This window comes from Hypomesus nipponensis, chromosome 22 (assembly GCF_054491055.1).
Source record: "Hypomesus nipponensis isolate SF chromosome 22, ASM5449105v1, whole genome shotgun sequence".
In the NCBI taxonomy this organism is placed as follows: Eukaryota; Metazoa; Chordata; class Actinopteri; order Osmeriformes; family Osmeridae; genus Hypomesus; species Hypomesus nipponensis.
Genome location: NC_140382.1, coordinates 6,990,224 through 7,008,428, shown reverse-complemented (window position 1 = coordinate 7,008,428; position 18,205 = coordinate 6,990,224). Strand labels below are relative to the sequence as shown.

Genomic DNA, 18,205 nt, shown 5'->3' with positions numbered 1-18,205 from the left:
ATCTGTGGTGATTCTCAAATACTAAACTGCATACTACTGGGTGCTAATCTTTGATGTCACAGTAGCATCATAGCTGAACCCTAACCATTCAGAAACTGTGGTGTTCCAGAGGAGGCCTCCAGCTGGCCTGCGCTGAATGCCAATGCCAGGTACAGTTGGCTAATGGTCAAACTGAACTCCATGTTGTCAAGTCAGACTTGGTTCTATCTACACTGCTCTCTTATTGAGGGCCAAACCATGTAGGAGGAAGGCCACTCTGCTACTGCAGAGAAAGACCATAACAGCAAACCACACTCCCGTTTAATCAGGAGGAGTTAGCTGAGTTGCTTGCTATCCTGCACGGCCTAGACTTCTGAGGAGACATAACAGATGTCAGATGCAGAGCCCAGGTCCAGGTGACCCCAGTCACTATGGGATTATGATTTGAGCTGTTCCTAGGTCAGCGTTGTGATTCCTCACAACTGTCAACCAGTAGCCTATGTATTTCCATACGGCAAAGAGGAATGTGTCCGAATGTTTCCAGAATGTTGTTTTTCTAAAAACAATGTCTCCTTGTCTTGCTTTGGCCCCTCCTCGACCTAGACTTCTCTGAGGAGACAGACCAACAATAAGAGTTTAGGATTATATTTTATTTCAAGTCGAATAAAACTCCTTTTTAGTTTGATTTTATTTCCATAATTGAGCCGATGTGACTAGCTGTGAGTGAGAGCACTGTGAATCAGACCACTGCCTGAACTCCTCCTGTCTCCACCCTCGCTTACAGACACTGTAGATACAGGGATCATTAGGACAGCTGTAAGGCATATTCATTCACTGTTCAAATGCATTTCAATGCTGCATGAAGGACCCCGACTCCTCACTGTTCCTCATGGACTTTCCTGTGGAGATCCTTTTTTCAAATGACTGTCGCTAGAAAAGACCCTCGACACTCAAGACACAATGGACTAGTAGAAGAGGAGCGTTTGGGAGGAATTTGATCCACTACAGCTAAACTTGTTAGAGGTGGTCTGACAGGCTGTAGTAGGCCTACTGGGGACAATGTTGATCTCTCCTGTGAAGCTTGGTTATTAGACCACCACAACCCTGGTATTTCATGACAGTGTCAGAACAGAGCCAGCTGAGAACATGACCCTGGGTGGAGGATGTATTGCATGGCTTTAAAAGGATTTGAGCTTGTATCGTTTGTTGTCTCTTACATGAGGACTGTAACTCCCCCTGTCTTGTTTTTTGTTGTGCTATATTGTGCTAATAACAATACTAAGCCCCCCTGTAGTCCATATTTCAGTTGAGCCATGTTAACTTGTGTTGAACTTTGCAGCTCTGATGATTTGTGTTCCATGAACTGTTCACCATGCAAAGTGGGTCTCAGATTCATCTATCGAGAACCACCATCTGTTTGTCATTGAGTGTTTATTTTTTGTCCCATGAATTAAAAAAAACCTTCAAAACCTTGACAGCTGGTACTTGTGTGATTCATTTGAGAGTTTAACTCGATGTGTTATAGTGTGCATCGTTTTTAATCCATAATATATATTTGTGTTACCATTATAATTATTTTTAGGAATACTTAAAAATGAAGACTGAACGTCGTCAGCGCTTGCAGGTATAGTCTACTCATTTGCGTTTAAGAGTTTCACCTCTGGTGGGCGCTGTAACAAAACCCGTTGCATCCGATTTTATTTCGGATTGCCCTTTCACCTCAGATTCTGGCATGCTGGGTGTCTACAGCGAAACAACGTGTATTAAGACCAAATCAATGATTATAGCTCAAAATAATATTGTAAAGAGGTGTTCAACCTCTCATATTAAAGACAATAGTATTCTATACTGAAGGTAATATTTTGTATTATGTATTTTGACTATTTGGACTCCATTTCAACGACCATTGTTTTGATAAGTGTACTGTGGCTAGTTAACGTTAGCGGTAGCAAATCTGCTTTGTTTTCATTAGTCAGCTAGCTAATGTTACATTAAATTAGTCACAGTAACTTTTAAAACTACCGCATAGATGTATTCTGTTAAATATTGTTTCGATCGGTATCATCTGCACTTTGTTCATCAAGATGGGGAAGCCACCGAAGAATCGGAGTCTGGCGGATAAGGTTCGCAAGACCAAGACGACATCGCAGATCAAGAACAACCCTTTCGAGGTTAAGATCAACAGGAAGAAGTTCGACATTCTCGGGAGGAAGAGCAAACATGATGTTGGGCTGCCAGGGGTGTCCAGGTCCAAAGCCATCAACAAGGTGATAGGGACGGACATATGTGAGAGAGATACGATTCTTCTGTATAGGAACATGATACTGATACATGATCTTCTTCACAGCGAAAAGAAACCTTGCTGAAGGAGTACAAGACGAAAGATAAGTCCAACAAGTTCATAGACAGACGCTTCGGAGAATATGACACCAAGATGGATCCCGAGGACAAGATCTTACAGAGGTTTGCTCTGGAGCGACAGGTAGGTTTGCTTAAACCAGTTTGGCTGTAGACCTCATCCCCATGGTCACCTGTGATGAGTGCGTCCTTCTTACTAACCCTACAATGTTTTGTTTGGGGCGTCACCTGGCGTTGTTCTCTCTTGATCTGTCAGCGCACGCACGACAAGAAGGACATGTTCAACCTGAACGAGGATGAGGAGCTTACTCACTATGGCCAGTCTCTGGCAGAGATGGAGAAGATGAACGACCTGGTGGACAGCGACAGCGAGACAGACGAGAAGGGGCTGCTCTCTGGTGAGTTCCTGACCAAGAAAGAGAGTGTGGAAAGATGGAAGTGGAGGGGGATGGACGGGTATTGATGGATATATTTATTTTATTTGGGGTCAATAACCATGTAAACCAGACAAACTAAAAAGAAAAGAAAGAATATTGAGTCAGCCCCAGTGTAGAAATCCTAATTGCGATTGTTCACATTTCGTACTCTGTTATTGATGCGTCTCCCTCGTTCCCCACACAGCTGAGCTGACCGCCTCCCACTTCGGCGGAGGGGGGGGCCTGCTGAGAAAGAAGACCCCTGGGGAGAAGGAGGAGGACGGGGGGAGCTTCAGGGCTAAGTCCCGCCAGGAGCTGATTGAGGAGATGATCCTGAAGTCCAAACAGGACAAGGTAAGTCAGTGGTCCTCCATCTTCACACAGGAGACGCCGCTGTTGCAAAGTAACTCCTGATGATGACGGTTCACATGAGAAATGGCGGTTGAATGCGGCCATCAAAGTGTGTTGGAACGATCTACCGAGGCTGGATAATTTCAATGTTATGAAATGTTGGGACAAAACAAGAGAGATTTGTTCTGGTCATTCCGGAACTCTTGTGATTCTGGAATGTTCTCAAAGTTCTGCAGGGTTATTTTAAGTTGTTGTTGTTGTTGCACCTCAGAGAGAGAGACAGACCCAGAAGGAGGAGGCCCAGGTCCTGACTGAGAAGTTGGACCAGGAGTGGAAGAGCATCCATGGACTGCTGGCTCACAAGACCCCCATGGCGGAGCGCCCTGAGAGGGAGGAGGAGAAGCCCAAGGTCAGTACACACACTTGGAGCTCTCACTGTGTTGCATTCAAAGACTCCTTCGTCTTTCACATTTAATAACGGATTGACACACAGAAATTTAATTTGTCTTTTATTCTCACGTCTGTTATCTGTCTCTCTCTCCTTCCTTCCACGCTCCAGCTGGACGAGTATGACATGATGGTGCGCGAGCTGGGCTTCGAGATGAAGGCCCAGCCCTCTGAGAGGATGAAGACCCCGGAAGAAGTGGCCAGAGAGGAGCGCGAGAGACTCCAGAAACTGGAGGTGTGGAAATGTCCAACACGGATGATCTGGATGATGCTGGATGTTCTTATGCTAACTCATGCTCAGCGTGCATGAAACAGGGAGATGATGGGATAAATAACGAATGAAGTCCCGTCATGGAACTTGTTTGTACTGATCACGTCCCTGGGGTGGTGTGATGCAGGCGGACCGTCTGAGGAGGATGATGGGAGAGGTAGTAGGGCCGGCCAGCCAGACCCAGACACACCTGTCAGCTGATGACCTCAACGACGGCTTCATCCTGGACCAAGATGACAAGAAGGCCCTGACCTATCAGGTATGAGCATGCAGACGTATACTGTGTAGACAGTGATCAAGGGAGGTTGAAAAACACACAATGGTGTTTTTATTTTATTTTTTGGTCTTTTGGTCCCCACGTTGTCTGCTCTCCCCTCCTAATAAACAGGTGCATACACAGAACATGTCATGATTGTAAACCTTGTCCTCTCTCTCTCTGTGTCTCTCTCTCTGTCTCTCTCTCCAGGACGGCAAGTTGAACATCGAGCAAGGGTCCGAGGATGAGGCAGAGGATGCTGATGAAGGAGAGAGCAGCCAGGAAGAGGGGTCTGGCGAGGAGGAAGACCAGGCGGAGGAGGACGAAGAGGAGGAGGAGGAGGGGGCGAGTGGAGAAGACGACAGCCACTCGGACCTCGACTCGGAGCAGGGAAGTGGTAGAGAGGAGGAGGAGGAGGAAGAGGAGGACATGAGTGAAGAGTGTGGCGCCCAGCCTCAGAGTCAGCCGACCGAGGAGGAGAGGAAGGCCGAGCAGGAGGCAGCAAAGGCAGAGCTGCCCTACACCTTTACGGGTAAGGAGACCATCTCTGGAGCTTCAGTGCAGCGCTGACACTCCTGGACCTTCTCTGGCCCTTTCCAGCTTGTGCACATGAATGTCCTGACCTCCAGATGACCCCAGGCCCAAACTGAACTTCTGCCTCCCCCTGTGTGTGGGGGAGTTGAGTTTGTCATGCAGATGCTGTGTTTGACAGGTTTTTCCTCCTCTGCTCTTTCCTCCTCCTCCTGTCCTTCCCCCTCTCCTCCTCTTGTCCGTCCCCCTCTCCTCCTCCTGCCTCAGCTCCAGAGAGCTATGCTGATCTGAAGGCCTTGCTGCAAGGCCATTCCCCGGAGATCCAGCGCCTCATAGTGGCCAGGACGCAGAAATGCAACCACCCCAGTCTGGCTGTGGGCAACAAGCTGAAGCTGCAGGTCAGTACAGACAGACAGGCAATTGATTGATTGAATGGACCATGGTAAAGTCCCGTTTAGGTCTGTTTTTTTATGGTCGGAGATCAAAAATAAGTATTTCAAGTTGTGTCATGTCATCTGAAAATCCCTGTGTATCAGAAACTGTTTGGCTTCCTGCTCGAGTACGTCGGGGAGGTTGCCACCAGGACTCCTCCAGAGCTGTGCACCGTCAACAAGCTCATCCCGTGAGTAAAGCTTGGTCTCTTCTCCTGCGGGTCTGCGTTCTTAATGTCATGTGCGGGGGTGCAGGGACCTGCTCAGTATGTGTCGTTGTGCAGCCGTGTGCAGATATTTTTGGCACTAGGCGGCGCTGTTGTGCAAAATGATGGTTTGTTTACTTGTAGCGCAAGGAAAACCTCACAGAAGTAGTAACTGTGTAGTTGGTAAACAATGTAATAATCTGGGAAGGCACAACAACCTTTCTGGAATGACGCGTTTGAGAGAATGAGCAAAATCAAATGAGGAGGAGGAAATGAACAATGACTCGGAAGAACTCCTAACATTTTGCCGGAAATCGCTACTCAGTGTAACCCCTCCCTCCGCCGTCATCATTTGTGCGGCTCTGCGGTTGACATATGTGGAGCTACACACTTAAAACAAGCTTCATGAGTCCTCTCATGTTCTACACCAACCAAAGAACATGCCACTCCCTATAACGTGTGTGTGTGTGTGTGTGTCTTCCCAGGCAGCTGTATGATCTGTGCCAGCTGTTTCCAGATGTTGCCTGTAAAGCCATGCAGAGCACTCTGGCAGACTCCGCCCACAGCATGGAGGAGGTCCTGGAGGTCAAAGGTCGTGCTGCCTTCCCTCGGCTGGACATGGTACACACACACACACAAACGGCACGGCTAGACGTGGTTCACAAGGAAAAAACATTTCCTGCATAATCCAGGTTTAATGATGGTATTTTGAACTGTGTGTGTTTTTCTAGCTTCTATATCTGAAGATCACTGCCCTGCTATTTCCAACCTCGGACTTTCGTCACCCTGTCACTACCCCTGCTCTGCTGTACATCAGCCAGGCTCTCTGCAAGGTAATTGTGTGTATGTGTGTGTTTTTGTGTGTGTATGTAAGAGAGAGTAGTCAACCTTACCATCGAAGTGTACAAGTATCAATTGGATGTCATCCTAGCTATTGAAAAGACCTCTCTCTCCCTCTCACACTGTTCTATTTTCTCCTGTAATCCCTTCTGTCTGCCGTTTGAACCATTTCTTTCCTGCTGTTTCATCATCTCCTATTCCTTTTGAATCAACCCTGTTTCTCTCTGTATTGGAAGGTGTCTGTGTGTGTGTGCGCGAGAGAGAGAAAGAGAGAGTGATCTTTAGACATCCACACAATTACCCCTCTCTCGCACGTCAATGCTGAGTTGTCCAACCAACAAAATAGAAAACATCTCTTGTTGTTTTCCAACTGCAGCACTGCAACCTAATGTGCTGACTTTTGGTGTGTTTCTAGCTGTCCTTCCGTATATTTGATCCCTCTTTGTGTGTGTGTGTGTGTGTGTGTGTGTCTCCTGTGATGTCACAGTGTCCAGTGACATCTCTAGAGGACGTGACATCAGGCCTGGTCCTCTGTTGCCTGGCGTTGGAGTACGTCTCCTTCTCGAAGCGCTTCCTGCCGGAGCTCATGAACTTCCTTCTAGGAACACTTCACCTCGCCGTGCCGGAGAGCGGCTCAACAGGTAGGCCCAGACACACCGCACACTCACCCTTCCCCAGGCTGACCCTCTCTTGCCTAGTTAGGGTGTCCTCATTGTAATGTGAATAGAGGAATAGACCACAGAGCCTAAATCTAGTGGGCTCAGCCTAGCTCGGTCCTCAAGGTGCTAGCCCAGTCCAAGAGGCCCCAAGTCCATCCCAGCCGAGCTCACACATAGCCGTGCTCCGGAGCTTAATGAAGCAGTATAAATACCCCGTAGTCCTGGTTCTTACTCCGGTGTTATTGTCCGTGAGTGTGCCAGCTACCCCTCACCACAACCCAAGTCCTCCTTTGCCCCACCCTAGACAGGCAGAACGTGCAGGCAGGCAGGCACACAGACAGACAGACACAGGCAGACAGACATGCACGCAGACAGACTGGCGGTCACAGGGCCCGGTGAAATAGTCTCTGTGCCCCGCCAAGCCGTCATCCGTCGTCCCTCCCTACAGGGTGTCAGATCTCTGCTCGGCTGAAGATGAAAACCTGCAGCTCCGAGACTGCAGCCGGGCTCAAATGACGATACAAATATACATCCTGTTCCCGTTGTACTGTGACCGAGGTTTAGCGAATGCTGCTGCTTTGTTGCAGGTTACTCAGTGGTGCCGCCCTTCAGGCAAACAGGGAAGTGCAGCGGCCTGCTGGTCCTGAGGGAGCCTGAGGCCTGCCTCACCTGGAGCGTGAAGCAGCTGCCCCTGGCTGCCATCCAGCACCTCCACCTGGCCTCCGACCAGCACGCCGACCAGCACAGGTGACGTGACAGCGACCGGGAGGGTCTGTCTCATATTGTCTGTCTGTCTGTCTGGTGTGCGTGCGTGCGCATTCGCGTCTTTGTGTGCGTGTCACGGAGATATCTATATTCCAACCGAGTAGGACGGCTTCCAGTCACACCATCTGGTCCCTGGTCTCAGCTGGTCCATTGAGTTAGTCAGTTTAGGTTTGCAGCAACTGATGTGTGGGTGACATGCAGCACTCACGACCAGCCCACAGGATCCTCTATGACTCAGGTTCCACAATCACTGCTCCCTACGAAACACACACACACACACACCTTCACAGACTTCTAATTAAATAGACGCATGTAACCACAACACACACACACACTCCACCTCATAGTTCCTTGCCAGACCCACACCCTATCACGTCATACACACACATACATTACTAATGTATAAGATATCCCACTGTGCAGGCTGTGCAGGGCTGCTTTTCTCACAGAGGTGTCCGGTCACCTCCTAGTTGTGTAGATTCCTGCGGGGCTTACAAAGACAGATGCGAGGCGCCATGTGTGTGCGAACGGTCTCGGCACCCCGGTAATTACCCCCGCTCTGAAAGCCATCCCGGGGGGGGGGGGGGGGGGTGGAGACAGTGGGGCCCTCCAAGGGAGCGACCCACTAGCTCCACCCCTGAAAATGTGTTTGTGCGTGTGAGTGGAGACGGATCGATTTTTAGTTGCGCGTGTTCCCTACACACCCGACTAAAGTCGAGGTGTCGTTCACCAGACAGTAACCCTGCAGTGTTGTGATGTCGATCCCCAGGTTGTGGTGTGTGTCCACTTGTCTGGACCTGCTGAAGCGCAGCTGTGTGCTCTACCGTGACCTCACTTCCTTTTCGCACGTCTTCCAGCCAATCAGAACGCTGCTGTCGAAACACCTGCCAGTCAAAAGCTACCCCCCGCCCCTCCAGGTGAGATGAAGCCTGGGAGAGGAGGATGGAGCTACTGAGAGGGGTGGGATTTCAGGGCATCTCTGCCCTTGGTGGGATTTTCACCAGTTTTTACTAGAGGTGCATTTGTTTCCTCTCTCCCAGGAACTCCATGGTGAGATCTTAGAGGCAATTTCCTGCGCTAAGACATCACATTCTGTTCTGGTGTTTGAGAAGAAGAAGCCCATCCCCCTCAAGCTATTCACACCCAAGATTGTGGAAGTGTGAGTGACAGCGCTGGTCGACTTCAAGAATAAAATTGAATCGAATCAATTCAATTGAACCAAAGTCCAAGAATCATATCAAAACGATCCCTTTCATTCAGTTGAACCAAATCCCTTATTTTGAGGTGTTCTGAATCCCTCTCTTCCCTCCCTTACTGTTCCAGGCTGGACTATGGGAAGAAGCGAGGGAACACAAAGGATGAGAGAGAACATGAGAGGTTGAAGCACAAATATAAGAAGGAGTTTAAGGGCGCGCTGAGGGAGATCAGGAAGGATACCCGTTTCCTGGCCCATGAGAAGCTGTCAGAGATCATGAGCAGGTATGACTCTGCACAACCTGGTGGTATCACCATGACCCAAACCTATGACCTCACTGATTCTGACCATATGGTTGGTTGGACCTGTGTAGTAAGTGATCTGACACGTGGTGTTCTCTTTGTGTGTGTGTGTATCAGGGATGCGGAGAGGAAGAAGAAGGTGAAGGAGCTGTTCGGCAGCCTGGCCACCCAGGAGGGAGAATGGAAGGCACTGAAGAGGAGGAAGAGGAAGTGACCTCTCTGCCTCTCCTATCCTCCTCTCTTTTTGAACTGATCTGTGTACAAAAACATTTTATAGTACAACCGTTGCAATCTTTTTTTTTTCTTCAACATTGTAATGTTATGCTAATTGAATAAAGATACCGTTGAATCCCCTCAACATGTCCTCATTGTGAAGTGTAAGGATTGTCAGGACATAAGTAACATTAGGAGTTATTGATATGACTTAGTCTAAATGGTTCTAACCAGCACTGGTTAGTTTTTAGAGTGCCTTCTTCAACCAGAGAGCTACGGCAGACCTTCCTGTAAATATACAGAGGTTTTTTTTCTCCAGACCAGAACACCTGGATGCATTCACATCAAGCTTTATTAAGTAGTACTTGGTAAACATTTATGTAAAAGTTTCAGTTCTGTTACATGAGACAGGGTTGAGTGTTACTGGGGGTCGATGGTTTAAAGAGAACCGTCCGAACACACAGATGTCACAACAGTTGGTGAGAAGAGGAATGTTTTCTTGGATGGAGGGGGGAACTGCAAAATGGTGGGCAGGTGCAGGTAGGGAGAGGAGGGTCTCAGTGAGTTGGACTGGGAAGGAGGGTGTGGTGCTGAGGGGAGAGTAGGTAGGTGCAGGTTGTGAGAAAGGAAAAAGTGAAGGATGAAAGGGGGTGGGATGGAGCATTGAGGAGGGGGTTAGGGTAGGGTGAAAGGGAGGGAGGGGGGGTCGTGAAATGAGTAGGTTGAGATAGAAGGAGGTTGTGGAGTAGGGCTTGGAGGGTAGGTGGAGGGTAGGAAGAAAGTGGAGACGTTGAAAGGTGAAGATCCAAGTTGAAGGGAAGCTGTAGAGTGGAGGGATGGATGGGGTGGAGGGGTGGAGGGCTGTTGTGGGGCTCTCAGACCTCCTGCAACTGGTGAAGGCTCCTCCCCATACCAAGACTCCAAGTCCTCTCCTCTATGATGGACACTAGAGAAGAAAAACTGCTGTCACAAACCTAGAACAAACCCAGCCCCCTGGCTCAAGAGACTGTCCTAACCCTGCAAGTTAGTCTTGACAACAGTAACACCCAAGTCTATGTTACAGTAAAGCAGGCAGTAGGAAGCCCAAAGGTTGTTGATGTCATAGTTGTCAAACAGGAACCTTACCGTCATGTTTGAGACTTTCCTCTGTCAGGAATGACTTTAGACTAAAATGGAAACAAAACAGGAATGTTTCAGTGGTGTGAATTTGTAAGAAAAAAACCCATATCTTTAAATCAGGAAGTACATTTCATTTGGAAATGTTCCTTCAGTACCTTCAGTTCACTGTCACATACACCAAAAACACCACGCAGGCTTAACCCGTGATGGTGCTGTGGCCTCCACCCTTCCACCCACCTGCAGGCTCTCCCTCTCCAACGATGCCCAGCCTCTGCTCCTCTCCTTCCAGCAGCTTCCTGTAGGTGGCGATCTCAGCATCCAGCTTCAGCTTGATGTGCAGCAGCTCCTGGTAGTCCTGCAGGTACTTGCTCATCTCCAGCTTGGTCTCGCACAGCTGGGCCTCCAGCTGGGCGATGATGCCCTCCAGACCGCCCACCTTGTCCTGGTGGTTCACCTCCATGTCCTCCAGCTGCTGCTCCATGGCGGCGTTGCGGGCCCTCAGGCTGTCGATCTGGTTCTGCAGGTCAGACACCTGGTTGTGGAAGACGCTGATCTCCTCCTTCATGCTCTTCATCTGGCCCTCGTGCTTGCCCGCGTGCTCCTTCAGCGTGTCGAACTTGCCCTTGTACCATTTCTCCGCCTCCTGGACGTTGCGGGCTGCCACGGCCTCGATCTCCACGCGCATGTTGCGGAGGTAGGCGGCGAGGTCGGGCCGGTCGCCGTCCAGCTCGGCCGTGACCTTGGAGTCCTCGATCTGCTTCACCAGGTCGGCCACCTCCTCGTCGTGCAGCTTCTTCAGGAACTCGATCTCGGCCACCAGCTGCTCAACCCGCTTCTCCAGGTCGGCCTTCTGCAGGGTGGCGTTGTCCACGTCCTGGCGGAACTCCTGCAAGATCATCTCGGCCTCCTCTGTGCATGTGTGTGTGTGTGTGGAGGGGAGGGGGGGGGGGGGGGAGGGAGGGAGGGAGGGAGGGAGGGAGGGAGGGAGGGAGGGAGGGAGGGAGGGAGGGAGGGAGGGAGGGAGGGAGGGAGGGAGGGAGGGAGGGAGGGAGGGAGGGAGGGAGGGAGGGAGGGAGGGAGGGAGGGAGGGAGGGAGGGAGGGAGGGAAGGGGATGGGTCAGCTCCACAGGTCAAGTAACATGCTGTACTTGGACACACAGTGTTTCTGCAGCTAAACTGAAACATTATTGAAACCCTGAATTTGAAACATTGCCACGACTGGAAACGTTTGAGCAACTGTACGAAGAGTGTCGGTTATAAACAGGTCCTCAGTTACCACAACAGTCCTGAATGCGCCCTCAATATTAGTCATTCCTCAAACCTACCTTTGAGTGCCATCTCCTCTTCGAGTCTCATTGTCCATACCTCAACCTCCTCCTCAATGTAGCCTCTCTCGATGTCAGCTGCTCCCTTCTCGTTGGTCAATGACTCAATCAGTTCCCTCATCTCCTTGAACTTGAGCTCATACTCTTCTCCGACTCCGGTTGGGCCTCCCTTGAAGCGGCCTTGAAGTGCGGCCAGCTCGGCCTGTAGCGTGGCGTTCCTGTTTTCTAGCGCCTGGACCTTCTCGATGTAGCCGGCAAACTTGACGTTCAGCTCCTGCATTTCCTCCTTCTCGTTGGCGTGGTGCTGATGGATCTCAGTGCCGACCTCCACCGCGCCGCCCTGGAAACCGGAGCGGCCTCGGTTGTTGTATGAGGATCCGCGGCAACGGGACGGGGACGGGCTCTGGACGCGCATCCTGCTGGATGAGCCGCTCACCTGCAGAGTTTTCTGGGAATAGGAGGATCCTCTCATGTTGGCGGTGTGTGTTACGAGTGGGCAATGAAAGCCACAGTCGATCCCAATAGGCTGGGTTTCCTCAGAAGTAGATCCACTAGTGCGAAAAGTCCTGTTCTCCTGTCGCTGCTTGTTATCTTGCTGAACCACCTTGCCAACTGATGCGCTCTCTGCTCGGCTCGGGTGGTTTATAAAGGGCCACAAAGAATGTCACGGCCTCCCTTGAAACTCCGGCAGGGTATTGACATGTTTTAAATGTGGATTATGACTGTGTGTCCGAGCCCTGTGCCCAGTGGCGGTTCTATACGGGGGCCTACAGAGGTCAGTGCCCCTGGCCCCCTCCTGAGCTGATTGATTAATACATATTTATTTATTTGTAAACGTTTTTCCCAGTAGTCATCTTGAAATGAGGAAGGGACTTTGCAGCCTTTTTTCAGTAGATAAAAAAGTGAGAGAATCATATCAAGGTATTGAGAGAACTGAGGAGCTAGAAGAAGGAGAGCCATTTGTATGATTTTAATGTAAAGCAAAATTAAAGTATTTAATGTTTAAACATCATTTGTTTCTGTTGTTTAATGTGCCCCTCTGATTAAACACTGGCCCCACCTTGCTGCCCCCTGGAAAATTTGACTAGAACCGACACTGCCTCCAACGTCACTCGCTTGTCAACTTCAAGAATGAATCAAATTATTTCAATTCAATTGAACCGAAGTCCTAGAATCATATCAAACCTATCACCTTCATCCAGGTGAACCAAATCCCATATTTCGAGGTGTTCTGAATCCCTCTTTTCCCTCCCTTACTGTTCCAGGCTGGACTATGGGAAGAAGCGATGGAACACAAAGGATGAGAGAGAACATGAGAGATTGAAGCACATAAGGAGTTTCAGGGCGCGCTGAGGGAGATCAGGAAGGATTCCTGTTTCCTGGCCCACGAGAAGCATTAAAGTTCTCTAAAATCACTGTTGTAGTCTGTATCATGTCATGGCAAAGTGTGCAGACTCTGGACTCTCGCAATATAGATCAAAATACATATTTTAAACACATTAAGCACAAACGTGATATGCTGGCTAGATGTAGCATTATGTTATCTATTATACACACTAGTTTTTGCTATATTTTTGCTGTATTTTATTCAGCGTGAAATATTAAATGTTACAGTACTGCGATCGGACGTGAATGCTACTAGTAATGTGCAACGCAGTCTCACAATATTGATTGAACAACTTTTACACACATAATGCAATAAATCCAATACGCTGGCTGGATGTGGCATGATCGTATCCACTACTCACAACACCTTTTTGTATGTTTGTATTTTATTCAGGGTGAAAGATTAAATGTTACAGTATGCCACCGGGCACTCATGGTATCTAGTCGTGTAGCTACCGCCAACGGGGCTAACTAGCTAGCTAGCAGTTTGTTTTGTAACTAGACTGAATTTAAAAGTAGGCTACAAAACCCTGGCCTGGCTGCCAGCCCAACTTCGCCCCGCCCACAAACAAAAATTTGGTCAGGAAGTTGGGTCTGGAGGGTCTGGTATTGGGAACAACTATATAAAACCAGGATCTGGGCGGACCAATGAAATTGCCAGGGCGGGCTTTATACGATGATGGACAGATGATCAACAGTAACGTAATCAACAACGTCACGAATGAGCCCATGGGTTGAATTTGTTTTCAACAAACAACATATTACGTTGCTCTGATTGGTTGTAGGTCTATCCAATTGAGCGAAGAGGCATTTGTTTTACGAGTTTGGTTGAAACACGCCCCATCTCTGTAGAATACAAAGACGTATCAAACAGGACTGGGTATACAGCCACACAGACTATTTGTTTTTAATCCATCTTGAAACTGATAGCTAGAAATGTTTACCATAGTTGCTACACTACGAGAAACAAGAAAACAATTTGATTGGGCATTGCTAGCAAAAATCGCTCCTCATTTGCATAAAGTTGAGAAATTCTCAACTCCAATCGCTTGCATCTGTCACTTTGCTACCCACAACACCCCACGCCAGCGATTTGCCTGGCTCCATTGTCTCGACAATGAAAGCAGCAGCGACGCATTCCCCCTACGAAAGGAACACATAACCAAGGGTGGAGGCTGGGGAGGTGGAGGCAGCAGGATAAAAACAGTGAGCATCCTGTGTCGCACTTAACAATGCAGAGTGCCGTGATATCCTGTTTAAATACCCCGCCCTGCTAAAGAAGGTGTTCCCCGACTGCGTGATATGACGAGTGCTAGTGACGCGCTAAGGTCTCGGAGTGTCCTGCAAGAACCAGCTCCGCCTGATTCTAACCAGCACTGGTTAGTTTTTCAACCAGAGAGCTATGGCAGACCTTCCTGTAAATATACAGATGTTTTTTTCCAAAGGTAACAGACCAGACCAGAACACCTGGATGCATTCACATCAAGCTTTATTAAGTAGTACTTGGTAAACATTTATGTAAAAGTTTCAGTTCTGTTACATGAGACAGGGTTGAGTGTTACTGGGGGTCAATGGTTTGAAGAGAACCGTCCGAACACACAGATGTCACAACAGTTGGCAAGAAGAGGAATGTTTTCTTGGATGGAGGGGGGAACTGCAAAATGGTGGGCAGGTGCAGGTAGGGAGAGGAGGGTCTCGGTGAGTTGGACTGGGAAGGAGGGTGTGGTGCTGAGGGGAGAGTAGGTAGGTGCAGGTTGTGAGAAAGGAAAAAGTGAAGGATGAAAGGGGGTGGGATGGAGTATTGGGTTGGGGGTTAGGGTAGGGTGAAAGGGAGGGAGGGGGGTCGTGAAATTAGCAGGGAAGCATAGCTTGAGATAGAAGGAGGAAAGGTGAAGGTGAAGATCCAAGTTGAAGGGAAGCTGTAGAGTGGAGGGATGGATGGGGTGGAGGGGTGGAGGGCTGTTGTGGGGCTCTCAGACCTCCTGCAACTGGTGAAGGCTCCTCCCCATACCAAGACTCCAAGTCCTCTCCTCTATGATGGACACTAGAGAAGAAAAACTGCTGTCACAAACCTAGAACAAACCCAGCCCCCTGGCTCAAGAGACTGTCCTAACCCTGCAAGTTAGTCTTGACAACAGTAACACCCAAGTCTATGTTACAGTAAAGCAGGCAGTAGGAAGCCCAAAGGTTGTTGATGTCATAGTTGTCAAACAGGAACCTTACCGTCATGTTTGAGACTTTCCTCTGTCAGGAATGACTTTAGACTAAAATGGAAACAAAACAGGAATGTTTCAGTGGTGTGAATTTGTAAGAAAAAAACCCATATCTTTAAATCAGGAAGTACATTTCATTTGGAAATGTTCCTTCAGTACCTTCAGTTCACTGTCACATACACCAAAAACACCACGCAGGCTTAACCCGTGATGGTGCTGTGGCCTCCACCCTTCCACCCACCTGCAGGCTCTCCCTCTCCAGCGATGCCCAGCCTCTGCTCCTCTCCTTCCAGCAGCTTCCTGTAGGTGGCGATCTCAGCATCCAGCTTCAGCTTGATGTGCAGCAGCTCCTGGTAGTCCTGCAGGTACTTGCTCATCTCCAGCTTGGTCTCGCACAGCTGGGCCTCCAGCTGGGCGATGATGCCCTCCAGACCGCCCACCTTGTCCTGGTGGTTCACCTCCATGTCCTCCAGCTGCTGCTCCATGGCGGCGTTGCGGGCCCTCAGGCTGTCGATCTGGTTCTGCAGGTCAGACACCTGGTTGTGGAAGACGCTGATCTCCTCCTTCATGCTCTTCATCTGGCCCTCGTGCTTGCCCGCGTGCTCCTTCAGCGTGTCGAACTTGCCCTTGTACCATTTCTCCGCCTCCTGGACGTTGCGGGCTGCCACGGCCTCGATCTCCACGCGCATGTTGCGGAGGTAGGCGGCGAGGTCGGGCCGGTCGCCGTCCAGCTCGGCCGTGACCTTGGAGTCCTCGATCTGCTTCACCAGGTCGGCCACCTCCTCGTCGTGCAGCTTCTTCAGGAACTCGATCTCGGCCACCAGCTGCTCAACCCGCTTCTCCAGGTCGGCCTTCTGCAGGGTGGCGTTGTCCACGTCCTGGCGGAACTCCTTCAAGATCATCTCGGCCTCCTCTGTGCATGTGTGTGTGTGTGTGGAGGGGAGGGGGGGGGGGGGGGGGGAGGGAGGGAGGGAGGGAGGGAGGGAAGGGGATGGGTCAGCTCCACAGGTCAAGTAACATGCTGTACTTGGACACACAGTGTTTCTGCAGCTAAACTGAAACATTATTGAAACCCTGAATTTGAAACATTGCCACGACTGGAAACGTTTGAGCAACTGTACGAAGAGTGTCGGTTATAAACAGGTCCTCAGTTACCACAACAGTCCTGAATGCGCCCTCAATATTAGTCATTCCTCAAACCTACCTTTGAGTGCCATCTCCTCTTCGAGTCTCATTGTCCATACCTCAACCTCCTCCTCAATGTAGCCTCTCTCGATGTCAGCTGCTCCCTTCTCGTTGGTCAATGACTCAATCAGTTCCCTCATCTCCTTGAACTTGAGCTCATACTCTTCTCCGACTCCGGTTGGGCCTCCCTTGAAGCGGCCTTGAAGTGCGGCCAGCTCGGCCTGGAGCGTGGCGTTCCTGTTTTCTAGCGCCTGGACCTTCTCGATGTAGCCGGCAAACTTGACGTTCAGCTCCTGCATTTCCTCCTTCTCGTTGGCGTGGTGCTGATGGATCTCAGTGCCGACCTCCACCGCGCCGCCCTGGAAACCGGAGCGGCCTCGGTTGTTGTATGAGGATCCGCGGCAACGGGACGGGGACGGGCTCTGGACGCGCATCCTGCTGGATGAGCCGCTCACCTGCAGAGTTTTCTGGGAATAGGAGGATCCTCTCATGTTGGCGGTGTGTGTTACGAGTGGGCAATGAAAGCCACAGTCGATCCCAATAGGCTGGGTTTCCTCAGAAGTAGATCCACTAGTGCGAAAAGTCCTGTTCTCCTGTCGCTGCTTGTTATCTTGCTGAACCACCTTGCCAACTGATGCGCTCTCTGCTCGGCTCGGGTGGTTTATAAAGGGCCACAAAGAATGTCACGGCCTCCCTTGAAACTCCGGCAGGGTATTGACATGTTTTAAATGTGGATTATGACTGTGTGTCCGAGCCCTGTGCCCAGTGGCGGTTCTATACGGGGGCCTACAGAGGTCAGTGCCCCTGGCCCCCTCCTGAGCTGATTGAATAATACATATTTATTTATTTGTAAACGTTTTTCCCAGTAGTCATCTTGAAATGAGGAAGGGACTTTGCAGCCTTTTTTCAGTAGATAAAAAAGTGAGAGAATCATATCAAGGTATTGAGAGAACTGAGGAGCTAGAAGAAGGAGAGCCATTTGTATGATTTTAATGTAAAGCAAAATTAAAGTATTTAATGTTTAAACATCATTTGTTTCTGTTGTTTAATGTGCCCCTCTGATTAAACACTGGCCCCACCTTGCTGCCCCCTGGAAAATTTGACTAGAACCGACACTGCCTCCAACGTCACTCGCTTGTCAACTTCAAGAATGAATCAAATTATTTCAATTCAATTGAACCGAAGTCCTAGAATCATATCAAACCTATCACCTTCATCCAGGTGAACCAAATCCCATATTTCGAGGTGTTCTGAATCCCTCTTTTCCCTCCCTTACTGTTCCAGGCTGGACTATGGGAAGAAGCGATGGAACACAAAGGATGAGAGAACATGAGAGATTGAAGCACATAAGGAGTTTCAGGGCGCGCTGAGGGAGATCAGGAAGGATTCCTGTTTCCTGGCCCACGAGAAGCATTAAAGTTCTCTAAAATCACTGTTGTAGTCTGTATCATGTCATGGCAAAGTGTGCAGACTCTGGACTCTCGCAATATAGATCAAAATACATATTTTAAACACATTAAGCACAAACGTGATATGCTGGCTAGATGTAGCATTATGTTATCTATTATACACACTAGTTTTTGCTATATTTTTGCTGTATTTTATTCAGCGTGAAATATTAAATGTTACAGTACTGCGATCGGACGTGAATGCTACTAGTAATGTGCAACGCAGTCTCACAATATTGATTGAACAACTTTTACACACATAATGCAATAAATCCAATACGCTGGCTGGATGTGGCATGATCGTATCCA

General features: G+C 49.3%; 3 protein-coding genes across 4 annotated transcripts; 1 reads left to right on the top strand and 2 right to left on the bottom strand.

The window, feature by feature from the left end:
* Positions 1 to 1,682: 1,682 nt before the first annotated feature.
* nop14 (NOP14 nucleolar protein homolog (yeast)) lies at positions 1,683 to 9,360 on the top strand. The gene is made up of 19 exons (XM_084687875.1): positions 1,683 to 1,833; positions 2,064 to 2,246; positions 2,327 to 2,461; positions 2,594 to 2,735; positions 2,959 to 3,107; positions 3,376 to 3,513; positions 3,664 to 3,786; positions 3,950 to 4,081; positions 4,289 to 4,610; positions 4,877 to 5,007; positions 5,146 to 5,231; positions 5,732 to 5,867; positions 5,978 to 6,079; positions 6,574 to 6,727; positions 7,333 to 7,492; positions 8,280 to 8,427; positions 8,551 to 8,669; positions 8,834 to 8,989; positions 9,125 to 9,360. The coding sequence occupies exons 2-19, from the start codon at positions 2,064 to 2,066 to the stop codon at positions 9,219 to 9,221; spliced, it is 2,613 nt and encodes an 870-aa protein (XP_084544001.1). The 5' UTR covers positions 1,683 to 1,833; the 3' UTR covers positions 9,222 to 9,360.
* Positions 9,361 to 9,542: 182 nt separating this feature from the next.
* On the bottom strand, positions 9,543 to 12,267 carry LOC146236196 (vimentin-like). Its single transcript, XM_084687467.1, has 3 exons — positions 11,665 to 12,267; positions 10,577 to 11,248; positions 9,543 to 10,166 (listed from the first exon to the last, which is right to left on the bottom strand). The coding sequence occupies exons 1-3, from the start codon at positions 12,134 to 12,136 to the stop codon at positions 10,096 to 10,098; spliced, it is 1,215 nt and encodes a 404-aa protein (XP_084543593.1). The 5' UTR covers positions 12,137 to 12,267; the 3' UTR covers positions 9,543 to 10,095.
* Positions 12,268 to 14,528: 2,261 nt separating this feature from the next.
* On the bottom strand, positions 14,529 to 17,070 carry LOC146236195 (vimentin-like). 2 transcript variants are annotated; one of them, XM_084687420.1, is made up of 4 exons: positions 16,468 to 17,070; positions 15,505 to 16,176; positions 15,274 to 15,314; positions 14,529 to 15,094 (listed from the first exon to the last, which is right to left on the bottom strand). In XM_084687420.1, the coding sequence occupies exons 1-3, from the start codon at positions 16,937 to 16,939 to the stop codon at positions 15,310 to 15,312; spliced, it is 1,149 nt and encodes a 382-aa protein (XP_084543546.1). In that variant the 5' UTR covers positions 16,940 to 17,070; the 3' UTR covers positions 14,529 to 15,094; positions 15,274 to 15,309. The 2 variants fall into 2 exon arrangements, with proteins under 2 accessions (XP_084543546.1, XP_084543547.1); XM_084687421.1 differs by lacking the exon at positions 15,274 to 15,314.
* Between the last annotated feature and the right edge of the window lie 1,135 nt (positions 17,071 to 18,205).